Here is a 23,124-nt window from a genome sequence, read left to right on the forward strand (position 1 = left end):
TTTCTGGAAATAGGAGCTTAGTATTTTACTCGTTTGGATCATATTTGTTTCTATCTGTGAGGAATAAGTTGAGTCGAAGAGCTTTTAAACACTTCGTTTGTCTCTGTTGGCTGATAGCCATAAGGGAGACGTTCGAACTCATTCGTCGAGCTTCGGATCTGTTCATTACGAGAGAGTAGATTCGAGGCCCCGTCTCAGTTCACTTCACCCACAAGAGGTAATAACGGACCCAGCTCTTCTTTCATTTCTGTCAAAACATCGTATTCTGTTGTAGGAAGATCATGACAAAATTTCGATGAGTTCTGAAATATTCATATAAGTATGCATCTTAGTAGTCGTTTTTAGGCGTCAAAGTGCTTCTCCTATGTTTGAACTTTGCTGATTAAGAAACGTGTTTTGTCTGTTTGAAATATAGCGTTAAATAGTTGTCGGGAATTTTCCTTCATATATTCTGGATGTGATCCTTATATTTAAGTTCAGTTAGAAAAATGATTTGAGCATTTAAGTAATGTAGTTAAACTAAAAATAAACCTAGTTCTTAACAACGTGTTTTGTCTGTTTGGATGGGCTTATGCCTAAAAAAAAAATAAGTTGGGTAGTCTAACTTATATTTTTGGTTTACTTTAGATAAGCTAAGTCAAATGGGCCCAATTATTTTTTTGAGCTTATTTTAAGCATAAAATGACTTTAAGCTAGTCAGTCAAACACTCAGAAAAGCTGAAAACAGCTTATAAGCAACTTATAAGCCAATCCAAACGGGCTCTAAGTTACAAATACTTGCTTTAATGATCGAAAATGAACAGGATAAACAAAAAAAATAATACTTTGAGTTCTCTGGAGTTTAGTTTATTCATTGAAGCCAATTTTTTTTTTTTTTCATTTCCTGTTTCTCTTTGAATCTTGTTAGACATTCGCGAGTCACATTCTAATGGTTTTATCTAGTCTATTTATTTTCCATATCCAAATCTGCTTCTTGTTCTAATCTTTTTCCTTCTTCTTTTTTTTACTTTGTTTCGCATGTATACCGGAGCTGAAGAGTTTCATTTGAAACTCAACGACACCGCCATTGCAAGGAGTCTGCACATCCTCACTCTTCCTCGCCTTTGCACTGCTTGAACATCGAATTACATAAGAGATTTTGTCCTTCTGTTGAAGCCGGACATGGCTATGGGTCATCTCATTCATTTCTGCTTGTTTTTACTTTACTTGCGTTGGAATGACTTTTATCTTTAATTATGTGTTTTCTGTTGGAAGAGATAAAATTGTTACATAATGATTAACAGCTGGATTTATTTGGTCACACTAAGTTTTACCTACAGTTAGTAACTAAAATACTTATTCTGTCACATAGCACTTCTAAGTGTGTATCATTAAAGAGGTTTTAATCTTAAAGACTAAACTCGTTTTCGCTGTTTAGATTATCATTTTGAGTTCGACATTTTTTTTAAAGTTTGGTTCAAGTAAAATTTGGAGTCTTTGAGTCATCAGAAAATTGATTGCAAATGGTAGAAAGTCTTATGTTGGTTTGACTTGGCAGCTGAATAACTTTAATGATTTTTCTTCTTTTAATTAAAGAATTTGACGAGGAAACTGATTTTTTACACAAAACTAGATTTTAAATCATCTTGTTATCCACCTTGATTCTCGAGTTCAACGTGAGAGTGTTCTAACTCCACAACACATTTTTCTAATAACGTCAAGTGGCTTCAAATACAAAGTTAACTGCCTTTCACTTTTAAATACTAATCCCCTCTTCCTTATAATTAATCAATTATTTTATACATTATTACTTATATTCTACAAGGTCTTCTAATTAAAGTTAAGTCCGGTCGGTTAATCATTTTTAATGGATTTTAAAGGATGCTTAACCTTTAGATTAATTGAACTCTTGCCTAGAATCTTTTGGTTTCGTAGACATTAAAACGGAGTTAACTTTAGATAATTACTTTAATTAATTTTAAGTGTCCTAATTCACCATAAATAATTAGGTGGCGACTCTTTGGCTTTAATTAACCCTAGAATTACTGGAATGTTGTAAACCATTTTGATTTCAGTTAAAATGAGGTACACCAATAACAACTATTGAAATCAAGTAAAATGAAATTAATAATTGAATTGAAATGGCCTGAGCTTAGAAGAATCTCTTACTGAATATGCCTCTGGAACGACTTCAGACTTCAAGAACAATATGAATCTTGATTATAAAATGAATAAGAGTCTATTATTTTGCTAATTGTGCGAGTATAAATATTTAAGCGGAAGATTGGATGCCCTCCTAACATCAGAGTTAGGCTCCTTTTATAGGGATCAATGCATAAGGGTTCAATGACCAAGAATCATTCGAGTCCGGAGCCAAAATGACTTATTTTTGCAGCCATTAGACCAAAATAGGGTGTCTTTTTTTTTTTTTATACCATAATGGGCATTTCGTTGATTATTCAATGAAATGCCCAGCATTTACTGTTCATAGCCGCAACAATTTTTTTTTTTTTTTTTTGCATTTCGTGACACAATCAACGAAATAGATGTTTTTTTTTTTTTTTTTAATTTCGTGAATAAAAACGAAAACTGATTTGTTTTGTTTTTTTTCGCATTTCGTGACACAATCAACGAAATAGGTGTTTTTTTTTTTTTTGTATTTCGTGAATAAAAAAAGAAATAGGAAATTATAATTTTTTTTTTGGGGTGGTGAAGTTATATATATGAATGAAAAAAAAAATATAATTTCCTATTTATATATAAAAAATATATAATTTCCTATTTATATATATAAAATATATATATATATATGAATGAAATAAAATATATATATATATATATATATGAATGAAATATATATGTATGAAACATTTTCCTACTTCGTTGGTATATAAACGAAAAAAAACATATATATATTCATCTTATTTCATTGGCATATGAACGAAATAATAATAATATATATATATATATATATATATATATATATATATATATATATATATATATATAAATAGGAAATTATATATATATTTTTTTATTTCATTCATATATATATATAACTTCACCACCCCCAAAAAAATTTATAATTTCCTATTTCTTTTTTTATTCACGAAATACAAAAAAAAAAAACACCTATTTCGTTGATTGTGTCACGAAATGCGAAAAAAATAAAACAAAACAAATCAGTTTTCGTTTTTATTCACGAAATTAAAAAAAAAAAATCTATTTCGTTGATTGTGTCACGAAATGCAAAAAAAAAAAAAAAATCGTTTTTATTCACGAAATACTAAAAAAAAAAAAAAAAAAAATGCTATTTGCAGTTCGTGAACTGCTTAACGAAATAGCAGTTTTTTTTTTTAATTTCGTGAATAAAAACGAAAACTGATTTGTTTTTTTTTCGCATTTCGTGACACAATCAACGAAATAGGTGTTTTTTTTTTTTTTTTTTTTTTTTTGTATTTCGTGAATAAAAAAAGAAATAGGAAATTATAATTTTTTTTTGGGGTGGTGAAGTTATATATATATATGAATGAAATAAAAAAAAATATATATAATTTCCTAGTTATATATAAAAAAATATATATAATTTACTATTTATATATAAAAAATATATATATATGTATGAATAAAATATATATGTATGAAATATTTTCCTATTTTGTTGGTATATAAACGAAAAAATAAATATATATATTCATCTTATTTCATTGGAATATGAATGAAATAATATATATATATATATATATATATATATATATATATATATATATATATATATGAATGAAATAATATATATATGAATGAAATAAAAATATATATTTTTATTAATTTCATTCATATACCAATGAAATAAGATGAATATATATATTGTTTTTCGTTTATATACCAATGAAATAGGAAAATATTTCATTCATATATATATATATATATATATATATATATATATATATATGAATGAAAAAAAATAATAATATATATATATATATATATGTTTCTTTTCGTTTATATACCAACGAAATAGGAAAATATTTCATACATATATATTTCATTCATATATATATATATATATATATATATATATATATATTTCATATATATATATATTTCATTCATATATATATATATATATATATATATATATATATATATATATATATTTTTTTTTTATTTATTTCATTCATATATATATATATATATATATATATATTTTATATATAAATAGGAAATTATATTTTTTTTTATTTCATTCATATATATATATATATATAACTTCACCACCCCAAAAAGAATTTATAATTTCCTATTTCTTTTTTTATTCACGAAATACAAAAAAAAAAAAAAAAAAACACTTATTTCGTTGATTGTGTCACGAAATGCGGAAAAAAACAAAACAAAACAAATCAGTTTTCGTTTTTATTCACGAAATTAAAAAAACAAAAAACATCTATTTCGTTGATTGTGTCACGAAATGCAAAAAAAAAAAAAAAAATTGCTATTTCGTTAAGCAGTTCACGAACTGCAAACAAAAAAAAAAAAAAAATTGTTGCGGCTATGAACAGTAAATGCTGGGCATTTCGTTGAATAATCAACGAAATGCCCATTATGGTATAAAAATAAAAAGACACCCTATTTTGGTCTAATGGCTGCGAAAATAAGCCATTTTTGGCTCCGGACTCAGAATCATTCCTCCATAATTAGCATTGAAGGTGTAAAAAATGATTTAAGCACAAAGGAGTTACATTTGGCACTGTATCCGAAATGGATAGATAACGGTCGATGCTATTAATCACTATTTCCTTAACCTCAATTCTTCATCTAGTCTTGCGTCTTCGAGGTGACTTGAATCGGTTCTCTCCTGATCTTATCTTAGTCGAATCCGCAACAGTTCTGGCTGGCAATCTGTCATCACCGATTTGGTTAGAAAACTTTAGGTGAACTTAAAAGAAACCATTCTCTAAAACAGTTCGGCATATAAGTAGGTTGAATTAGAGAACCAATCACATTACTTTCCATTTGGGACCACATCCCTAGTCATTTTACCTATCGTTCACAAATCGACTTTTAACTCTCTTAAATAATTAGTGACACTAAATCTAAACCAAACAATTATCTCCCCCTTTCCCTAGAAATCCAGACTAATAGTTGAGCGTTACACGTAATACGTATATTTCTCTTTTATGTTCTCTGTAGGATTCAATCCCAATCTTGTTGGGTTCTATATTTGAACAACGACCGCTTTATACCTATTTAAAAGGTGTAATTTGGGCGTATCAAGAAGGCCATGAACGGTTTGGATGACGTCGGCAATTTGAAATATGTTGGCCAGTAATTTTGTCATGAGCACAATACTCTTTCCTCTTGGAACAATCGACTGCTATGTGACCAAAGTCGTTGTATTCATAACATAGGACACTTCGCTTAGCATTTCCTATCGAAGCGACAACATAAATTTTAGTACATGTAATGCAACAACAGGTAATATAGCATGGACTCAATAGCAGCCTGAGTTCCAAGTCGGGTCTCTTCACGCAAGATGGCTGCCAACCCAACGTCTAGAGCATGCGTGACTTCTCTATTCAAGAAATTGCCACAAATCGACTCGAATTTAGGCCTGAGTTTCATTATACTACACTATCCATGTCTTTTGTCATTCTCCCAATATTTCCTTGAGCCCTGCCTTAGACAAATTCGGCCCAGAAAATTGATCTTGTTCTGACAAGAGTAATTGCAAGCCAGTGTAAAAGGAGCGAACATTCTTGTCCCTGTGTATTATCTGCAATGTTGCGTTTCACTTCAAACTCTGGCGTAAGATTTCTTTGTTGATAAACTATAAGGAGGTGGAGCCACATTTCAGAAGCACGAATAAAAAGTCTAAGTCCCATTACAATGTCATCATGTACCGATTTCAGCATCCTAGCGATCACCTTTGCATTATTAAATTTCCAGACATCCAACTCTTTTGCATCTGTTGGCAAACTAGCAGAACCATCTAACAACCCATAAAGGCCCTAACCTTGAAAAAATATTTCAAAGTGGAATTATAGAGCAAAATTGGAACCGTCCAATTTTGTGGAGAGAAAATAGTGCGAGCACGATTTTGAATCCAGTAAGCGACACGATACAACAGAGAGAGAGGGGGAGAGAGAGAGAGAGAGAGAGAGAGGCTATAGGGTACCTGTGTAGAAACATCAGAGAGGAATATAGCTACATAATACAAGAAAGTAGCCGAGTACTTGCGTAGAGGAATATAGAAAACATACAACAACATACCCAGTGTAATTCTTCAAAGTGGGGTCTGAGGAGGGTAAAGTGTACAAAGACCTTACCCCTACTTTGTGAGATAGAAAGATTGTGTTCTGAAGAAACATGCCACTAATGCAGCAAATCAAAATAGTTATGAAAAGCATGGAAACTAAAAAGGAAAGCATTACAGATCTTATTTAAAATGAACAATGACCCAACGAAATAATGCGATAGCAGAAATAAAATAAGAAAATATCAAATTCCATGAGACTACCGCCATGCCTTTCCCACCTAAACGCGAGACAACACTTAACTACCTACTAACCTTCTACCCTAATTCACGATCTTTACACCCCTCTTATTTAAGGTCATGTCCTCGGTAAACTAAAGCTACGCCATAGCCTCTAATTACCTCTCTTTTGTTAGTGTCAAGTTTTTATGATGACAATTTTACTTGTGCAGGTATAGTAATTGAATCGCACAAGGAATATATATGAGCCCACAAAACAGCCCCAACAAGCTGGGCTCACTCAAGTGAAGACTTCCCAGCCCTAACGTGGCTAACAATAGTACTCTCCAGCAGTACAAAATCATTCAAGAAAGGAAAAGATATCTGCAACATTAAAGAAGGAATATTCCAGCAGCATCAAATCGTTTCAAGGAAGGAAAGGTCATCTCCAACATTAAAAGGAATATCTCATGAAGTGTAATAATCTTGATGATTGATAATGCTGCCTCAACGCACAAGGAAAGCAGCAAAAGCTCAGCCTTATTCTTGGAAATAGGATCGTTAATTCCATTTCCAAGGATCAAATCCCTTGGGTTGATCTCTCTGCGTGAAGAGCCTAAAACGCTATAAAAGGGCTGCTTCACAAACACAAGACTTATGCTTAGTCTCATCCCCTCAAGTACTCTGCTTTACTTTTAAATAAACATTGTTAGTCTGAGTGATTTATAGTGTAACAAAAAAGAAAGGAGAGTTACAGTTTGTGAGGCTTTGTATCAAAAAGAATAAGAGTGTTTTGAGTGTAGACGTAGGAACTTCATTCAAAACCTCCACTGTACCAAACCTTATAAAAGAGCTGCAGAGAACACCCTTGCAACCTAAGGGGACTGGACTAGGATTCACATTGAATCTGAACCAGTATAAAATACTTGTGTCATTTATTTTCTGCACCTTACTTTAGCATTCACTGAGTAAGTAGTCGACTACTGGTTTAACATAGTCGACTAACAGATCGAAAATTTTACAATTCACCCCCCCTCTTGCACTTTCAATTGGTATTAGAGCAAGGTCTCACTTTCAGTTGCTTAACCACACGTGAGAAAAGATCAAATGGCTGGATATCAAATTCCTGGAGCAATATTGCAAGATGGGCACTCCACAACAAGACCACCATACTTTAATGGTGAACACTATTGCCACTGGAAGGAAAGGTTTAAAATCTTTGTGCAGTCAACTGATTATCAAGCCTGGGTAGTGATTAAAAAAGGACCTAAACCTATTCCTAGAGCCGACACTGAAAACAAGGAAGATGCAGAAACTTCAACAATTGATCTAGAGTCACATGACATTACTAAAGAACAACAAGAGACACTGCAAATAAATGCATGGGCAATAGCTTTGCTCTACTGTGCAGTAAGTGGAGAAGAGTATGCAAAAATTTCAAATTGTGACACTGCCAAAGAAATGTGGGATAAACTTGAGGTCACTTATGAAGGAACATCAAAAGTAAGAGAAACAAAAATTGATGCTCTAAGACACGATTATGAAGCCTTTATGATGAAAGACGATGAGAACATTGAATCAATGTTCACAAGATTCAGCAAGATCATTGGAGAACTCAAATCCCTTGGAGTAACCTATACCAACTCACAACAAGTTAGAAAGCTTGTTAGAAGTCTGCCAAAGACTTGGGAAACCAAAGCAATTGTTCTTGAAGATGGAAATCTGGATAAGTTCACCTATGATGAATTAAGAGGAAATCTAATAGCATTTGAAAAGAATCACATACAAAGATACCAGAAGGACGAAAAGAAGAAAGTGGTCACCTTCAAGGATCAAGTTGAAGAATCTGATGATGACTTTAAAGAAGAAGAAGAAGTGACTATGATTTCTAGGCATGTGATAGAAGCCATGAGAAGATCAAGAAATAACAGAAAAGGAAGCTCAAACTTTAGAAAAGGCAAGACTTCTACTGGATAGCAAAAGAATGACGGAAAGTGTTATGAATGTGGAAAATATGGCCATATTGCATCTGAATGTCCTGAGACAAGAAAGAAACCAACTAGAAGTTATCAAAAACAAAGAGCTTTCAGCAGTTGGAGTGAAGATGAAATTTCAGATGAAGAATCTGAAGAAGTTGAAAATGTGTGTTTCATGGCTCTCGAAGGAAGCAGTAAGGTAAGTTCTCATTCCTGCTCTAAATGTGAAGAAACTCAAGAATTATTAGATCAAACTCTTATAGACCTAAATAATGTCTTTGATGAATATAGAAAACTGAAGAGAGAGAAAAAGGAATGGGAATCAAGATTAGAAATTTGCGAAAAAGAAAAAAATTTGATTCAAAATGAAGTTTACAATTTACAATCTAAATTAGATATTTTACTGAAACCTTCCAACCATAACTATGTCAGGTCAAACCAGTCAACTTACACAAATAAGTCCACTGGGAAAAAGGTCTTACAAATGACTAACAATTTTGAAGGAAAGAAACCTGTTTCCTTAAACACTGATAAGTCAACTAGAACCTCTAAGTGGACTGAAAGGAAGTCTGGAATACATAGATCAACCGATCCCTATAAAGTGGAAAGAAAACCTTTTCAAACATGCTTTTGCTGTGGAAAACTCGGTCATAACTATCATAACTGTAGATTTCGGTTTTCAACTGCACCTGGTTGGATATGGAAACCCAAGAAAATTAAATGTTTTGAAACTAACCATCAAGGACCCAAGAAATCTTGGGTACCTAAACAAGAGTAAAAATTTTGTCTTGCAGGAACACCACAAGAAAAGGAAAAAGGGAAAATGGTATCTAGATAGTGCGTGTTCAAGACATATGACAGGCGAAAAAAGTCTATTCAAATCAGTCGCTGACTTCGATGGAGGATTGGTAAATTTTGGAGACAACTCAACTGGAACGGTAATTGGTATTGGTACTATTACTTTTGATAATTCCTGTGACATTTCAAATGTTTGGTTGGTAAAGGGACTTAAGTATAACTTGTTAAGTGTAAGTCAGCTATGTGATTCAGATCTTGAGATAAGATTTAGTAAATCAGGTTGTGTCATAGAAGACTCCTCTGGGATAAAGATTCTTCCTGGAAGCAGAAACAAAAATGTGTACACTTTGGACTCTGTCAAAAATCCTAAAGGTCATATATGCCTGGCATCAATGGGAGAAGATCCGTGGATGTGGCACAAGAAGCTTGGGCATGCTAGTATGCGCTTAATTGAAAAACTAGCAAGACATGATCTTGTAATAGGATTGCCAAAACTCAACTACACTAAAGATCATTTATGCGATTCGTGTCAAAAAGGTAAACAAACTAGAAACTCCTTTAGTTCGAAAGATATTGTGTCTACATCAAAGCCTTTGCAACTATTTCATATGGATCTAGTTGGTCCTACTAGAACTGCTAGCATTGGAGGAAAAAGGTATGCATTTGTTATAATAGATGACTTTTCTCGTTTTACCTGGGTAATATTTCTTGCTCATAAAGATGATACTCTAAAGAATTTTAAGTTTTTTTGTGAGAAAATTCAGCGTGAGAAAGGATATTACATCACTTCCATTAGAAGTGATCATGGCGGAGAATTCAAAAATAAAGCTTTTGAAGAATTCTGCAATGATCAAGGGCACACTCACAATTTCTCCTCACTTCGATCTCCGCAACAAAATGGTGTAGTTGAACGAAAGAACAGAACCCTTCAAGATATGGCAAGAACAATGATCATAGAAACAAGCTTACCACATCACCTTTGGGCTGAAGCGGTAAGTACAGCTTGTCATATTTTGAACAGATGTCTAATCAGACCAATTCTCAAGAAAACTCCGTATGAGCTATGGACGGGTAAGAAACCAAATATTAGCTACTTTCATCCTTTTGGGTGTAAGTGTTTTGTTCACAATAATGGGAAGGAAAATCTTGGTAAGTTTGATCCTTGAAGTGATGAAGGTATATTTCTTGGTTATTCTCCTACTAGTAGATCCTATAGAATTTATAACAAACGTACTTTATCTATTGAAGAGTCTATTCATGTTGTATTTGATGATACTAATCACCTGGCCGAGAAAAGGAAAATTGCAGATGAAGAAGACAGTCAAATACTTACTGCAGTGGCTACAAGACCCACTGAAGAAAAGGCACCCTGTGAGTTGACTTCTGATGCACCTCAGTCAACTGATGTTACTATTGGAACAGTTCCAAACGAATAGAGAAGCGAACCTGACTATCCAAAGAAATTTGTTATTGGAGACATCCATGAAGGGAGGAAAACTAGAGCATCTAGTAAAAATAATGTAAATCTGGCTCTTATTTCTCAATATGAACCAAAGAAAGTTAGTGATGCCTTAAAAGATGAATACTGGGTCAAGGCTATGAAAGAGGAACTTGATCAATTTGAAAAGAACAAGGTGTGGAATCTAGTTCCCAAACCTGAGAATGCTTCAATCATTGGCACAAAATGGGTATACAGAAACAAGCTAAATGAGGCGGAGAAGTAGTTAGAAACAAAGCTCGACTCGTTGCTCAAGGATACTCACAACAGGAAGGAGTTGACTATGATGAAACTTTTGCTCCTGTTGCCAGGTTGGATTCCATTAGAATTTTGCTCGCATATGCTTCTTTTAAAAAAATCAAACTTTTTCAAATGGATGTCAAAAGTGCTTTTCTAAATGGGTTCATTGAAGAAGAAGTGTACGTCAAACAGCCGCCAGGTTTTGAAAACTTAAAATTTCCCTATCACGTTTTTAAATTAAGTAAAGCTTTATATGGTCTTAAACAAGCCCCTAGGGCATGGTATGATCGCTTAAGCTCCTTCTTGGTAAGTCACGATTTTTTCCGAGGAAAGATCGATACAACTCTTTTCATTAAACGATCCTCCTTAGGAAATCTCATTATATAAATATATGTTGATGATACTATTTTTGGAAGCTCTAACCCTTCTATGTGCAAGGAAGTTTCTGATCTTATGCAAAGCGAGTTCGAAATGAGTATGATGGGAGAATTAAAATTCTTCTTGGGACTACAAATCCATCAAACTGACAGTGAAATATTTATATGTCAAGCTAAGTATGCTAAAGAACTCGTTCAAAAATTTGGGATGTCTGACTCAAAAGCTATAGGAACTCCAATGAGTCCTACTTGTTCTCTTGATAAGGATGAAACAGGAAAACCTGTTGATGAAACTAAGTATCGCGGTATGATTGGATCGCTGCTTTACCTAATTGCTAGTCGACCAGATATTATGTTAGTGTGTGCAGGTGTTCTAGATTCCAAGCTGCTCCAAAGGAATCTCATCTTACTGCTGTTAAACGTATCATTAGATACCTTCATGGAACAACTAACTATGGTTTATGGTATCCTAACACCAACGATTTTACGCTTGAAGGTTTTTCAGATGCAAACTTTGCAGGTGATAAAGATGATAGAAAAAGTACCAGTGGTACTTGCCAGCTTCTAGGAAAATCTCTTATTTCCTGGAATAGCAAAAAACAGGGATCAGTCTCTCTACCTACCACTGAGGATGAATATATTGTTGTTGGTCAATGTTGCACACAACTAATTTGGATGTCTTATCAACTAAGTGATTATGACTTGTTTTTTAAACCTATAAAAATTTTCTATGATAATTCGAGTGCTATCTGTCTGTCCAAAAATCCTGTGCATCATTCTAGGGCCAAGCATATAGATATTAAGCATCATTTTATCAGAAATCATGTTGCTCAGGGAGAGTTTGAAATAGTCTTTGTTAACACTGAAAACCAGCTTGCTGATATTTTTACTAAACCTTTTCTTGAAGAACGTTTCTGCATGCTAAGAAGATCTTTGGGAATTATTGATAAATCTGTCTAATTTTTTTTAACAATCCGTGCCAAGATTTTCGGCTATTCAAATCCTTGCCATAAATTGTATCCCCATCCAAATTATGACCGTCCCATCTTCCCATATTTTACTTTTTACCTTCCCCATAAAATCTTTCCCTTTTTTCATCTGTATCCCCATAAACCCTTTCCACCTTCCTCTCTACCTTTCCCTGCCAACCTTTCAGTCTGTACTCTCGTCTCTCCAATGGTGAAAAACGCGAAAACCCCTCTTCTTTCAACACACCAAAGCTCAAGGCTCCAGGAAATTGGTAAGAATATCTCTTCTGCTCCTCACGACTCCGTCATCTCCGGTGACTCCTCTTCCTCTGATGCCTCTGACTCCGTTCCAATTTGCAATTTGGAAAGCGAGCCTTTTCTGAGGCTACATGCTCCACCTCCTCCAAGAAACTCAAAACCATCACTGATAAACCCCTTGATCTTCGCAAATTTTTTTGGGATGACCATCATCAAGAACTCTTCTCGTCTCTTGAAGACAAAACCATCGTCTCTGGTAGGATTGTTGATCTTGACCATATGTTTTCTCTGTGTTGTAAGGTAAAACAATTATTTGTCTATCAAGGATGGGAAAACTTTTTCAAAACCCCTCCTCATGTGTATGAAACCCCTGTTCGTATGTTTTATGCAAATCTTCGGTCTTCTAAGGCTAATGAACTAGAAACAATGGTTCTTGGTACCCACATTGTGCTAAATTACTTTGTCCTTGACTCTATTTTTAGTTGCACCTGTTCTGGTTTTTCCGAACTACCCAAAAATTCCTGGCCTGAATCTCTTGAAGTGTCTTTTGATGATGTTAAGAAAACCCTTTCAAATTCCACCTCTGTTCCTGCTCAAATTGGTCTGTCCAACATCTCTTTTGAGGCTCGTGTGCTTGCTCATATGGTTGCGACTACTGTTGTTCCTCGTGCTGGGTCCTGCTCTACTATCTCCCAACATGATGCTATCTTTGCTTTTTGCCTTCTCTCCAGGAAGAAAATCAATTTGTCCTCCATCATCATCAATTACATGATTGAGTGTGCTTCCAATCCTTCTAGTCTTCCATATGGTATGCTCATCTCCCGCATACTTGAAGTCCACAAAATCGATTTAGTCGACTATCCCATTAATCTAGTTAAGCAGTGTTACAACTCTAGGGCGTTTGATAGCATGGGATATGTCTTGCGCAATGATTATTGGGTGTTAAAGGACGTTTATGAGGCATCTCAACCTGGTCCCTCCACCAAAAGGAAAAAATCAGATCCTTCTGTCGCCTCCGCTGAATGCTATGCAGAACTTCTCGCCAAACTTTCTTCTATGGATGAAAAAATTGAGTCCGTCAAAGACTTAATGGCATCCACATTGTTTCAAGTAGAGAAGATTCGTGATGTGACTAAGGAAACGGGTGCTGATGTCTCTAAGCTGCGGGTTAAACTGGATGCTGTTATCAAGGAAGCAGTCAAACTGTCCGCTAAGCTTCAAGCCAATGTTAGCGCCATGCCTGAACGTCTTACTACTCTGTTGACTGAAATGAAAGATTCTATTGTGAATACATTAGCCTACTTTCTTCGTCATCCAGTCTTCCGCCGCCAAGAGTAGTTTGTTTTTATTTGGTTGTTTTTGGTCTGTTTAAACAATGTTTTTGTGGGACTTATGTTTGGTTGTGTTTATGCTGCTATTTGATTTAGTTCTTTTGTGCTGCTTGGTTTGGTATCTTATACATGTTATACGTCTATATCTATGTCTGCTGTTTCCTTGCCTTTATTTTTGAGTGATGCCAAAGGGGGAGAACTGGACAGTCAACTAGTCAGGGGGAGCCTTTACCCATTCAGGGGGAGCATCCGTTACAGGGAAGTTGACTACATATTATTTAAAATTGTCATCCTCAAAAAGGGGGAGATTGTTAGTGTCAAGTTTTTATGATGACAATTTTACTTGTACAGGTATAGTAATTGAATCGCACAAGGAATATATGTGAGCCCACAAAACAGCCCCAACAAGCTAGGAGCCCACAAAACAGCCCCAAAAAGCTGGGCTCACTCAAGTGAAGACTTCCCAGCCCTAACGTGGCTAACAGTAGTACTCTCCAGCAGTACAAAATCATTCAAGAAAGGAAAAGATATCTGCAACATTAAAGAAGGAATATTCCAGCAGCATCAAATCGTTTCAAGGAAGGAAAGGCCATCTCCAACATTAAAAGGAATATCTCATGAAGTGTAATAATCTTGATGATTGATAATGCTGCCTCAACGCACAAGGAAAGCAGCAAAAGCTCAGCCTTATTCTTGGAAATAGGATCGTTAATTCCATTTCCATGGATCAAATCCCTTGGGTTGATCTCTCTGCGTGAAGAGCCTAAAACGCTATAAAAGAGCTGCTTCACAAACACAAGACTTATGCTTAGTCTCATCCCCTCAAGTACTCTGCTTTACTTTTAAACAAACATTGTTAGTCTGAGTGATTTATAGTGTAACAAAAAAGAAATGAGAGTTACAGTTTGTGAGGCTTTGTATCAAAAAGAATAAGAGTGTTTTGAGTGTAGACGTAGGAACTTCATTCAAAACCTCCACTGTACCAAACCTTATAAAAGAGCTGCAGAGAACACCCTTGCAACCCAAGGGGACTGGACTAGGATTCACATTGAATCTGAACCAGTATAAAATACTTGTGTCATTTATTTTCTGCACCTTACTTTAGCATTCACTGAGTAAGTAGTCGACTACTGGTTTAACATAGTCGACTAACAGATCGAAAATTTTACAATTCACCCCCCCTCTTGCACTTTCATCTTTAATAGTTCTTCAACCCACCTCTACCTCTCCTTATACCCACCATATCCAACCTCTCACACGTCTTCACTGATGAATCTGCGCTACTCCTCTTCACATGCCCGAACCACCTCAGTCTTACTTTTCTCATCTTGTCCATCACAGAAGCCACTCTCACCTTGTACCGAATATCCTCATTTCTAATCCAATCTCTCCAAGTACACCCACACAACCATCTTATCATCATCATTTCCGCAACTTAATTGCACCTTCTGACCATAGGAGTTCTTGACTGGCCACCACCCTCCCCACCCCCACCCCCCCTCCTGCCCAAAACAACAAGTTCGGCCTAACCATCACTTTACAGAACTTACCTTTAAGTTTTTTGTGGTATCATTAGATCACACTAGACTCCAAAGGTGAGCCTCCATTTTATTCCACCCCGCAACAATATGATGTGTGGCAACATCGTTAATCTCTCCATTTTCTTGGATTAAAGACCCAAGGTACTTGAAATCTTCTCTCTTGGGGATGGCCTATGAATCAAGCTTCACTTACACGCTTGCCTCATGCGATGCATCACTGAACTTTCACTTCAAATATTCTATTTTGGTCCTGCTCAATCTGAACCATTTAGACTCCAACAGTTGTCTCCCAACCTCTAACCTACCGTTAACTCCGCCGCAAGTCTCATCAAATATGGAAGAATATAAATGACGTGAAAAAAATTAGATGGTGTCTTTGTATACATGTTATAGAAATGAGAGATTTTCAAAATTGCTTTCACTGTTTTTTCAATGATACAATAAGAATACTTATAACGGTATAATTGTAGGGTTAAAGTCCTATTTGAAGAAGGAGTATATATTGTAATAACTATACAACTTGTAATTGAGTCCTATTCTATGAAAGAGAATATTTTGTGATAACTATACAATTATAGCATTGTGTAAAAATATCATGCTAGGGACATTTGGCATTCTTATATGCATTATTCAACTGGTCTTTCATGATGATATCTGATGATATAATTCTTCTGGCCTATATTAGTTGATTGCGTAGATATCGATATTTGGCTGCTCGGTCTATCAGTCCTCTAATATCTGTGAGGGTCTATGCATTTCTGGTCTAAAAGATTTTGAGTATCTGTAGCAAGCCTATGTTGATCGGTCTAGTGCATCGCTTGAAATCCACCAGGTCCCATGCTCTAAAATTGAGAATATACAGTAAAACTTTCATGGGGTACTCCATTTTGGGCACGCTATTTAAGTAATACCCTTTTTGTATTTCTTTTTGCACGAGTACCCGCTATTTCTTCTCGCTCTTCTTGCTCTGGTGCACATATCTAGAATTTCAACCCATTTTACATGTAGTTCATGCATATATGTGTAGCTGAAGTGCAGGGATACTTGGAAAAAAAAAGGTGTGTTAAATGAGCTTGTTAGATTTGTCGTGTTTTTGACAAATTGATGGCTGGGGTTGTTCTTTAGTATATACGGAACTTATGTTTTAAATTTGAGTGTATTTAGAGTAGATTTGCGCGTAGAATCGCTTGTTGGATTATTGAAATTCGAAAAACACATTATTATTTTTTGTTTAGGAGCACATGGCTGAAATTTCAGCCCCTTTTTACATGTATTTTAGTCATGTATTACTGAGGTGCAGACAAACATGAAAAAATTATTTTTGACAAAAAATATTTAGACACACATGGCTGAAACTCTAGCCTATTTTCACATGTACTTCAGTCATGTACGACTGAAGGTCGACATGAAAAGTTTCAGACATACATGATTGAAATTTGAATCAATTTTGACCCACACCTCGGTCAAAAATGTCCAAACTTTGCCTTGGGAAGCCATACCAAACATCTGGAGAAAACGTCTGATGTTTGGCCTTCACAAGGCCACACTTTCAAACGCAAATGTCCGATGTTGCCGAAATTCAGGCGCGAAGTGGCTACTCATGCAAAGAAAAACATAAGACATATATTAGTTAAATGGTGCGACAAAATAGGGTATTTGTCAGTTTCTCCGAATATACATACTTGAATTCTTTATTTTATTACTCAATCAAAATAAGCTTAATAGTTTTTTCATAACAAACTTTGGGATATAGAAAAGACAAAAACTATATTATCTTGAAAAGACAAAAATTGTCATTAAAATTAAAACTGCTTAATTTGATCCGCTATTTCCAATGGTGTAGAATTCCATGATTCCTTGTATGTTTCACAAAGCACAAGCCATCTTTACCTGGCAATTTTAAATATCCAAAATGAAACTTTAATGCTCTCCCTTTTCTCTATAAATTGTCAAATTTAGATACTAATCTAGTCGGAATGAATCAACAAAATTATATAGTTCAAATTAAATATATGGCTAAGTCTCAATTTCAGTATGCTGCACTTCTTGCTCTCTTCCTTTTCTTCCTCATTGCATCAACTGGTGAGTAGCCAACACACTATAAATTGTTCAACTTAAATATATTTGATACTTTATTCGTTTCAACTATAGCGGTTTTCGATCAGATACGGAGTTTTTGAAACAAGCTTTCAATCTTAAATAGGTCATGCCATTAAATAAGAAGGTGCCATTATGGGTAAAAGGGAATGCTTAACGTTAAATTCTTTCCGTATATAAAATGGTGCCATTAATAAAGGGCGTGTCTACCAAATTTGACATATTTAAAGGGCATATTTTGACCCTTTTTCTTATTAATCAGCTAATTAGTTTAATTGGGTGCCCCAGTTAAATTAAGAGAATATTTAGACCAATTACTGAATGGTAAGGGCATATGTGAGCTGAGCTATTAAATATGGGCTTATGTGATCAATTTCAAATACTTTAAGGGATCGTTTGGCATGTGGGATGAGATAGACAAGGATATCACATATCCCATGGTACTCTTTTATCCACCTTGTATATGGAATAACTAAAATGGTGGGATAAAATAATCCAGGACTAATTAATACCTACAACCAAACACGGGATAAAGTTAATCCCAAATTCTATCTCGAGATTATTATCCTTATCTCATGTACCAAACGATCCTAAGGGCGTATTTTAATTTGACCTTTTCCGAATAAAAGAGATATCATTCTTTTTTAAACAAATTAATATGAAAAGAATGCCACATAAACTAACACATTACGAATACATCTTCGTAACATCAATTGGAAGTATGCCATTCATGGAGCTCGTCACTTGGATTGGGGTGGTCCCTCTTGCTATTGCTACTTCTGCACTTGATCATTATATTTGGTCATCGTGACTAATGCTATTTATTAAAGAAAATAAAATATATGCAGTTTGTAATAATGTTAGAGATTTTTAAGACCTATGAGCATAATCATTCTGCCAAAGTATAAATATTCTGATGTATGATATGCTCCTAATAAATATATCAACACCTATATCATTTGGATGGTCTTTCCTCCTTGTTTTTTGATTTGAAAATGGTCTCCATTTGTGTTTTTGTGTGTTTCATTTTCAGCAATGCGGGACCCTATATATTTTTTTGGACATTGTGTGTTTAAGGCATAATACGTGGATAGACATCTTAACTTGGTCTCAATTGTTAACTAAGGACTCCAACTTTAAGATGCACATCTAGACACCTCATCTCGTCCCCACTGTGTCTCGTGGACACCCGACGCTGATGTGACACATAAATTTTGAAGGTGTCTAGATGATCACTTTGTATATTGGAGTGTTTAACTGACAAAGTGAAGACAATTTGAGGTATCTAAATTGTTATTTTCTAAGTTAGAGTGTTCAACTTATAGTTGTTTACCCTTAAAAGGTACAATTGAATTTGTATGGTGGATTAAAGGATACGTGTATTGATTTGATTAATTAGCAAAAATAATAAAATAAACAAGATTATAACAACTATTGAAATCAAGTAAAATTAAATTAATAATTGAATTGAAATGGCCTGCAAAAGAATCTCTTAGTGAAGATGCATCCAGAACAACTTCAGACTTCAAGAACAATATGAATCTTAATTATAAAATGAAGAAGCATCTATTATTTTGCTAATTGTGTAAGTATAAATTCCTAAGCAGAAAATTGGATGCCCTCCTGACATGAGAGTTAGGCTCTTTTTATAAGGATCAATGCATAAGGGTTCAATGATCGAGAATCATTCCTCCATAATTAGCATTGAAGGTGTAATAAATGATTTAAGCACGAAGGTGTAACGTCTGGCACTGTATTCAAAATGGATAGACAACGGTCGATGCTATTCATCACTTTTTCCTTAACCGCAATTCATCGTCTAGTCTTGCGTCTCCGAGGTGAAAGGAATCGGTTGTCTCCTTATCTTATCTCAATCGAATCCGCAACTGTTCTGACTGGCAACGTGTCATCACCGATTTGGTTGGAAAACTTTAGGTGAACTTAAAAGAAACCATTGTCTCATACAGTTCGGCATATAAATAGGTTGAATTAGAGAGTCAATCACATTACTTTCCATTTGGGACCATATCCCTAGTCATTTTTACCTATCATTCACAAATAGACTTTTAACTCTCTTAAGTAATTAGTGACACTAAATCTGAACCAAACAATTATCTCCCTATGTCCCTAGAAATTTAGACTAATAGTTGAGTGTTACACGTAATACGTATATTTCTCCATTGTATTCTCAACAGGATTCGATCCCAGTCTTGTTGCGTTCTATATTTGAATAACAACCTCTTTATACCTATTTAAAAGGTGTAATTTGGACATATCAAGCAGGTCGTGAACGATTTGGATGACATCGATAATTTCAAATATGTTGGTCAGTAATCTTGTCATGAGCATAATACTCTTTCCTCTTAGAACAATCGACTGCTATGTGAACAAAGTTGTTGTATTCATGGCATAGGACACTTCACTTCGCATTTCCTGTCGAAGCGACAACATGAATTTTACTACATGTAATGCAACAACAGGTAATGGCTTAGACTCCATAGCAGCCTGAGTTCCAAGTCGGATCTTTTCAAGCAAGACGGCTGCCAACCCAACGTCTAGAACATGCGTGACTTCTCTATTCAAGAAATTACCACAAATCGACTCGAATTTAGTCCTAAGTTATATTAAGAACTGCACCATCCTTGTCTTCTGTCGTTCTCCCAATATTTCCTTGAGCCCTGTCTTAGATAGATTCAACCCAGAAAATTGATCTTGTTCTGAAAAGAGCAATTGCAAGCCAATGTAAAAGGAGCGAACATTCTTGTCCCCTTGTGTATTCTCCGCTATGTTGCATTTCACTTCAAACTCTCGCGTGAGATTGCTTTGTTGATAGACTATACGGAGGTGGAGCCCCATCTGAGAAGCACGAATAAATAGTCTAAGCCAAAAGCACGAATAAATAGTCTAAGTCTCATTACAATGTCATCAGTGTCACGACCCATTTTGGCATAAGCCGTGCGGGAACTTACCTTTTTCACCTCGGTAAGCGAACCCTTAACCCAACGATAAATAAAGACATAAATAATTAAATCGAGCAACGAAATAGAATAAATACGTAAGTCTCACTATATATATAGTAGAAAAAGTGCGGAATAATAATAATAATAACCCCAGGGTCTAGTCTGAGTAATACAAGAGCATCTAAAAGGGAATTAATACAAGCCTGGATTAATAATACATAAAGTGTCTATGTCTCTGAATAGAAATAGGACATAATGATAGAGAAGTCTTCAAGACAGCGAACAACCATGCTCACTCTGGACACTAGAAGATAATGTTGAAGCGACTATCAGCCACGTGTAACAGAAGCTGATCCAACCCGATACTCTGCATTCATACTGGAATGCAGCAAGTGCAGGTCAGTACAAAACAACAGTACTAGTAGGCATCAACGGCTGACTCAGCATAGCTAACACAATTCAGATAATAAAGCAGATAGGCAGACAAACCAACAAGTATAAATCAAATGTAATCGAATCCAAGTACACCTCATTGCCTAAGTAAAGTATCTAATCCCAAATGTGTCAAGTCTGAATATATCAAGTCCGAATCCAACATCACAAGTACAATATTGTATCAAAATCAAGTCATAATGCAATGCAATGCAATATTGTATCAAGGCAATGCAATGCCACGCAAATGTTGTGTACACATGTACTCTAGACGAAAATATCGACATCTCGGTAGCACAACCCAATGTGACTCTCGAAGACTAAATGTCACCCGTCCCGGATCTTTGCCTAATTAACAGACGGGACCCCGGATCTTTGCCCACGGGGAGTTCTCACCGGCACCACTTTGGGGGACCCGCGCAGTCCATGCACTCTCTCAATCAACGATTTCGAAACTAACACCGGATATCGGCCATCACACGTCACTCAAGTAAAACCGAGCCTAGCTCATCAAAGTGTTTCATCAAGTATCATCAGTATCTCCACAGTGTATCATGAAAAATGAGAGTGCGTGCAATGCATGTATCATAATCAATAATCATGCCCAATATCACAAGTACTAATAATGGGCACGCTAACAATATATCCGAATCACAAATACCAACAGTGGGTACGCCAATCAACATCGTAATCAAGATAATAAAACAGAATCCAATATGTCACACCCCTCTTTCCGCTCCCGCGCGTAGAAACGCAGGTTTTTATTATTAAAGGGTTTTTCCAATTGAAGTGACGGTTTTGAAGAGGGATCATTTTATTTTATAGAGTCGCCACTTGGAATTGAGTTTTGGTGTTCCAAGTCACCTTATGAATCCCTAATCAAAAGGAAATGACTCTTTTATTATGGTCCGCGAAGACAGAAGACCGGGTAAGGAATTTTGTTGACCGGGGAGAAGGTGTTAGGTATTCCTCGAGTCCCGTGGTTCTAGCACGGTCCCTTTATCGACTTATACTTAGCTCAAGCTAATTTTGGATAATTTATGTTACAAGCCTTGATTTGCTCGTACTTTTTATTGGACTTAACCCGGATGCGTAACCGCATTCCGGATCTTTTAAGCGTCTCAAAATAAGATGCGTAACCGCATTCTCAATCGAACCAAGATTAATTATTAAAACGATATTGGCCAAGGTGTGTAACTGCATCCTTGAGTTGTTTAAAGCGTCTCGCAATAAGATGCGTAACCACATTCTTAATCGAAACAAACATCTTAAAATGCGCCTAAAGTTCATCTAGCGTTAAAAACAATTATTTATCTCTAAAATCGGAGACTTAAAATTATTTGGTTAAACTTTCACTCTTTTGACAGCGGGCTTTGAAACGTGTTCGCAACCCATCTCGCTCCCTTACAATTTATTTTTTCCACTCTTTTCTTTTATACTTAATAATGGGGTTTGAAATAATTCGCAACCCATCTCTCTCTACTCACAATTGATTTGGGTCACCAAACTGGTTTAGGCTCAATTCACACTCTTGGAGTGCTTAAAAATAAACTCGGCACAATATCAAGAGATCCAACGTTTCAAAATTGCTCATGAGTAAATATTCAACAAGGATAGATATAAACGTAAATTACATCCCCAGCATTTAAAAAAAAAAAAAAACTATCTACTCAAATTTACCTTTAAAGAAAAATGTAATTTGCTGAATGTACTAAAAATAACTCGTCGAATGTTTATAAAAAATGACAAAGAAATGAATTGGATACCAAGCATAATGAAACTTCCCAGGTAATTAACTTTTGAAACTTCCAAACCTTTAAACCGTAAACTATTATTTTGACCATTACAATACTACTTCTAGATAAGCTTAAACTATATGCTTAACCCGTACCTCAACCTCAACCTCAACTCAATATGTTTCTAAAAAAATAGAAGAAACCCAGGCGAACAAGACCTTTTAAAGCTGGTTTTTGGGTGAGTTTATGGTAGCTATCCATGGTGGTGTTTGGTGGACAAAAATGGAGAAGAAAATGACATTTAAATGGCTGTTTTTCTTTTCCTTTTTCTTTCCCTAGGTCTAACCAAAATTAAAAGAAAACCAATCCCAAAAGCTCTCTACGGCTGATTAGTATTAATTAGGTCTAGATTTTTTGTGTGTGTTTATTACGGTAGCATCTATATAACGGGTAGTGTGCTG

General features: G+C 35.1%; 1 protein-coding gene and 1 long non-coding RNA gene across 2 annotated transcripts; one reads left to right on the forward strand and one right to left on the reverse strand.

The window, feature by feature from the left end:
* The first annotated feature begins 6 nt into the window (after positions 1-6).
* On the forward strand, positions 7-1,300 carry LOC132629286 (uncharacterized). Its single transcript, XR_009578162.1, has 2 exons — positions 7-217; positions 1,037-1,300. It is a non-coding gene; the product is annotated as an uncharacterized LOC132629286 (long non-coding RNA).
* Positions 1,301-14,436: 13,136 nt separating this feature from the next.
* On the reverse strand, positions 14,437-15,323 carry LOC132628306 (uncharacterized). The gene is made up of 2 exons (XM_060344104.1): positions 15,138-15,323; positions 14,437-14,679 (listed from the first exon to the last, which is right to left on the reverse strand). Exons 1-2 carry the CDS (start codon positions 15,321-15,323, stop codon positions 14,437-14,439), a joined length of 429 nt encoding a protein of 142 aa, XP_060200087.1.
* Between the last annotated feature and the right edge of the window lie 7,801 nt (positions 15,324-23,124).

The sequence above is a fragment of the Lycium barbarum genome, chromosome 2 (assembly GCF_019175385.1).
Source record: "Lycium barbarum isolate Lr01 chromosome 2, ASM1917538v2, whole genome shotgun sequence".
Classification (NCBI taxonomy): domain Eukaryota; kingdom Viridiplantae; phylum Streptophyta; class Magnoliopsida; order Solanales; family Solanaceae; genus Lycium; species Lycium barbarum.

What these genes read in the sequence shown, in the direction of transcription:
- LOC132628306 (XM_060344104.1), bottom strand. Translation starts at nt 15,323, where the DNA reads ATGATGATGATAAGATGGTTGTGTGGGTGTACTTGGAGAGATTGGATT. An exon ending in CGTGTGAGAGGTTGGATATG is followed by an intron (nt 14,680 to 15,137) that starts GTGGGTATAAGG and finishes TTTGTGAAGCAG; the next exon opens with CTCTTTTATAGCGTTTTAGG.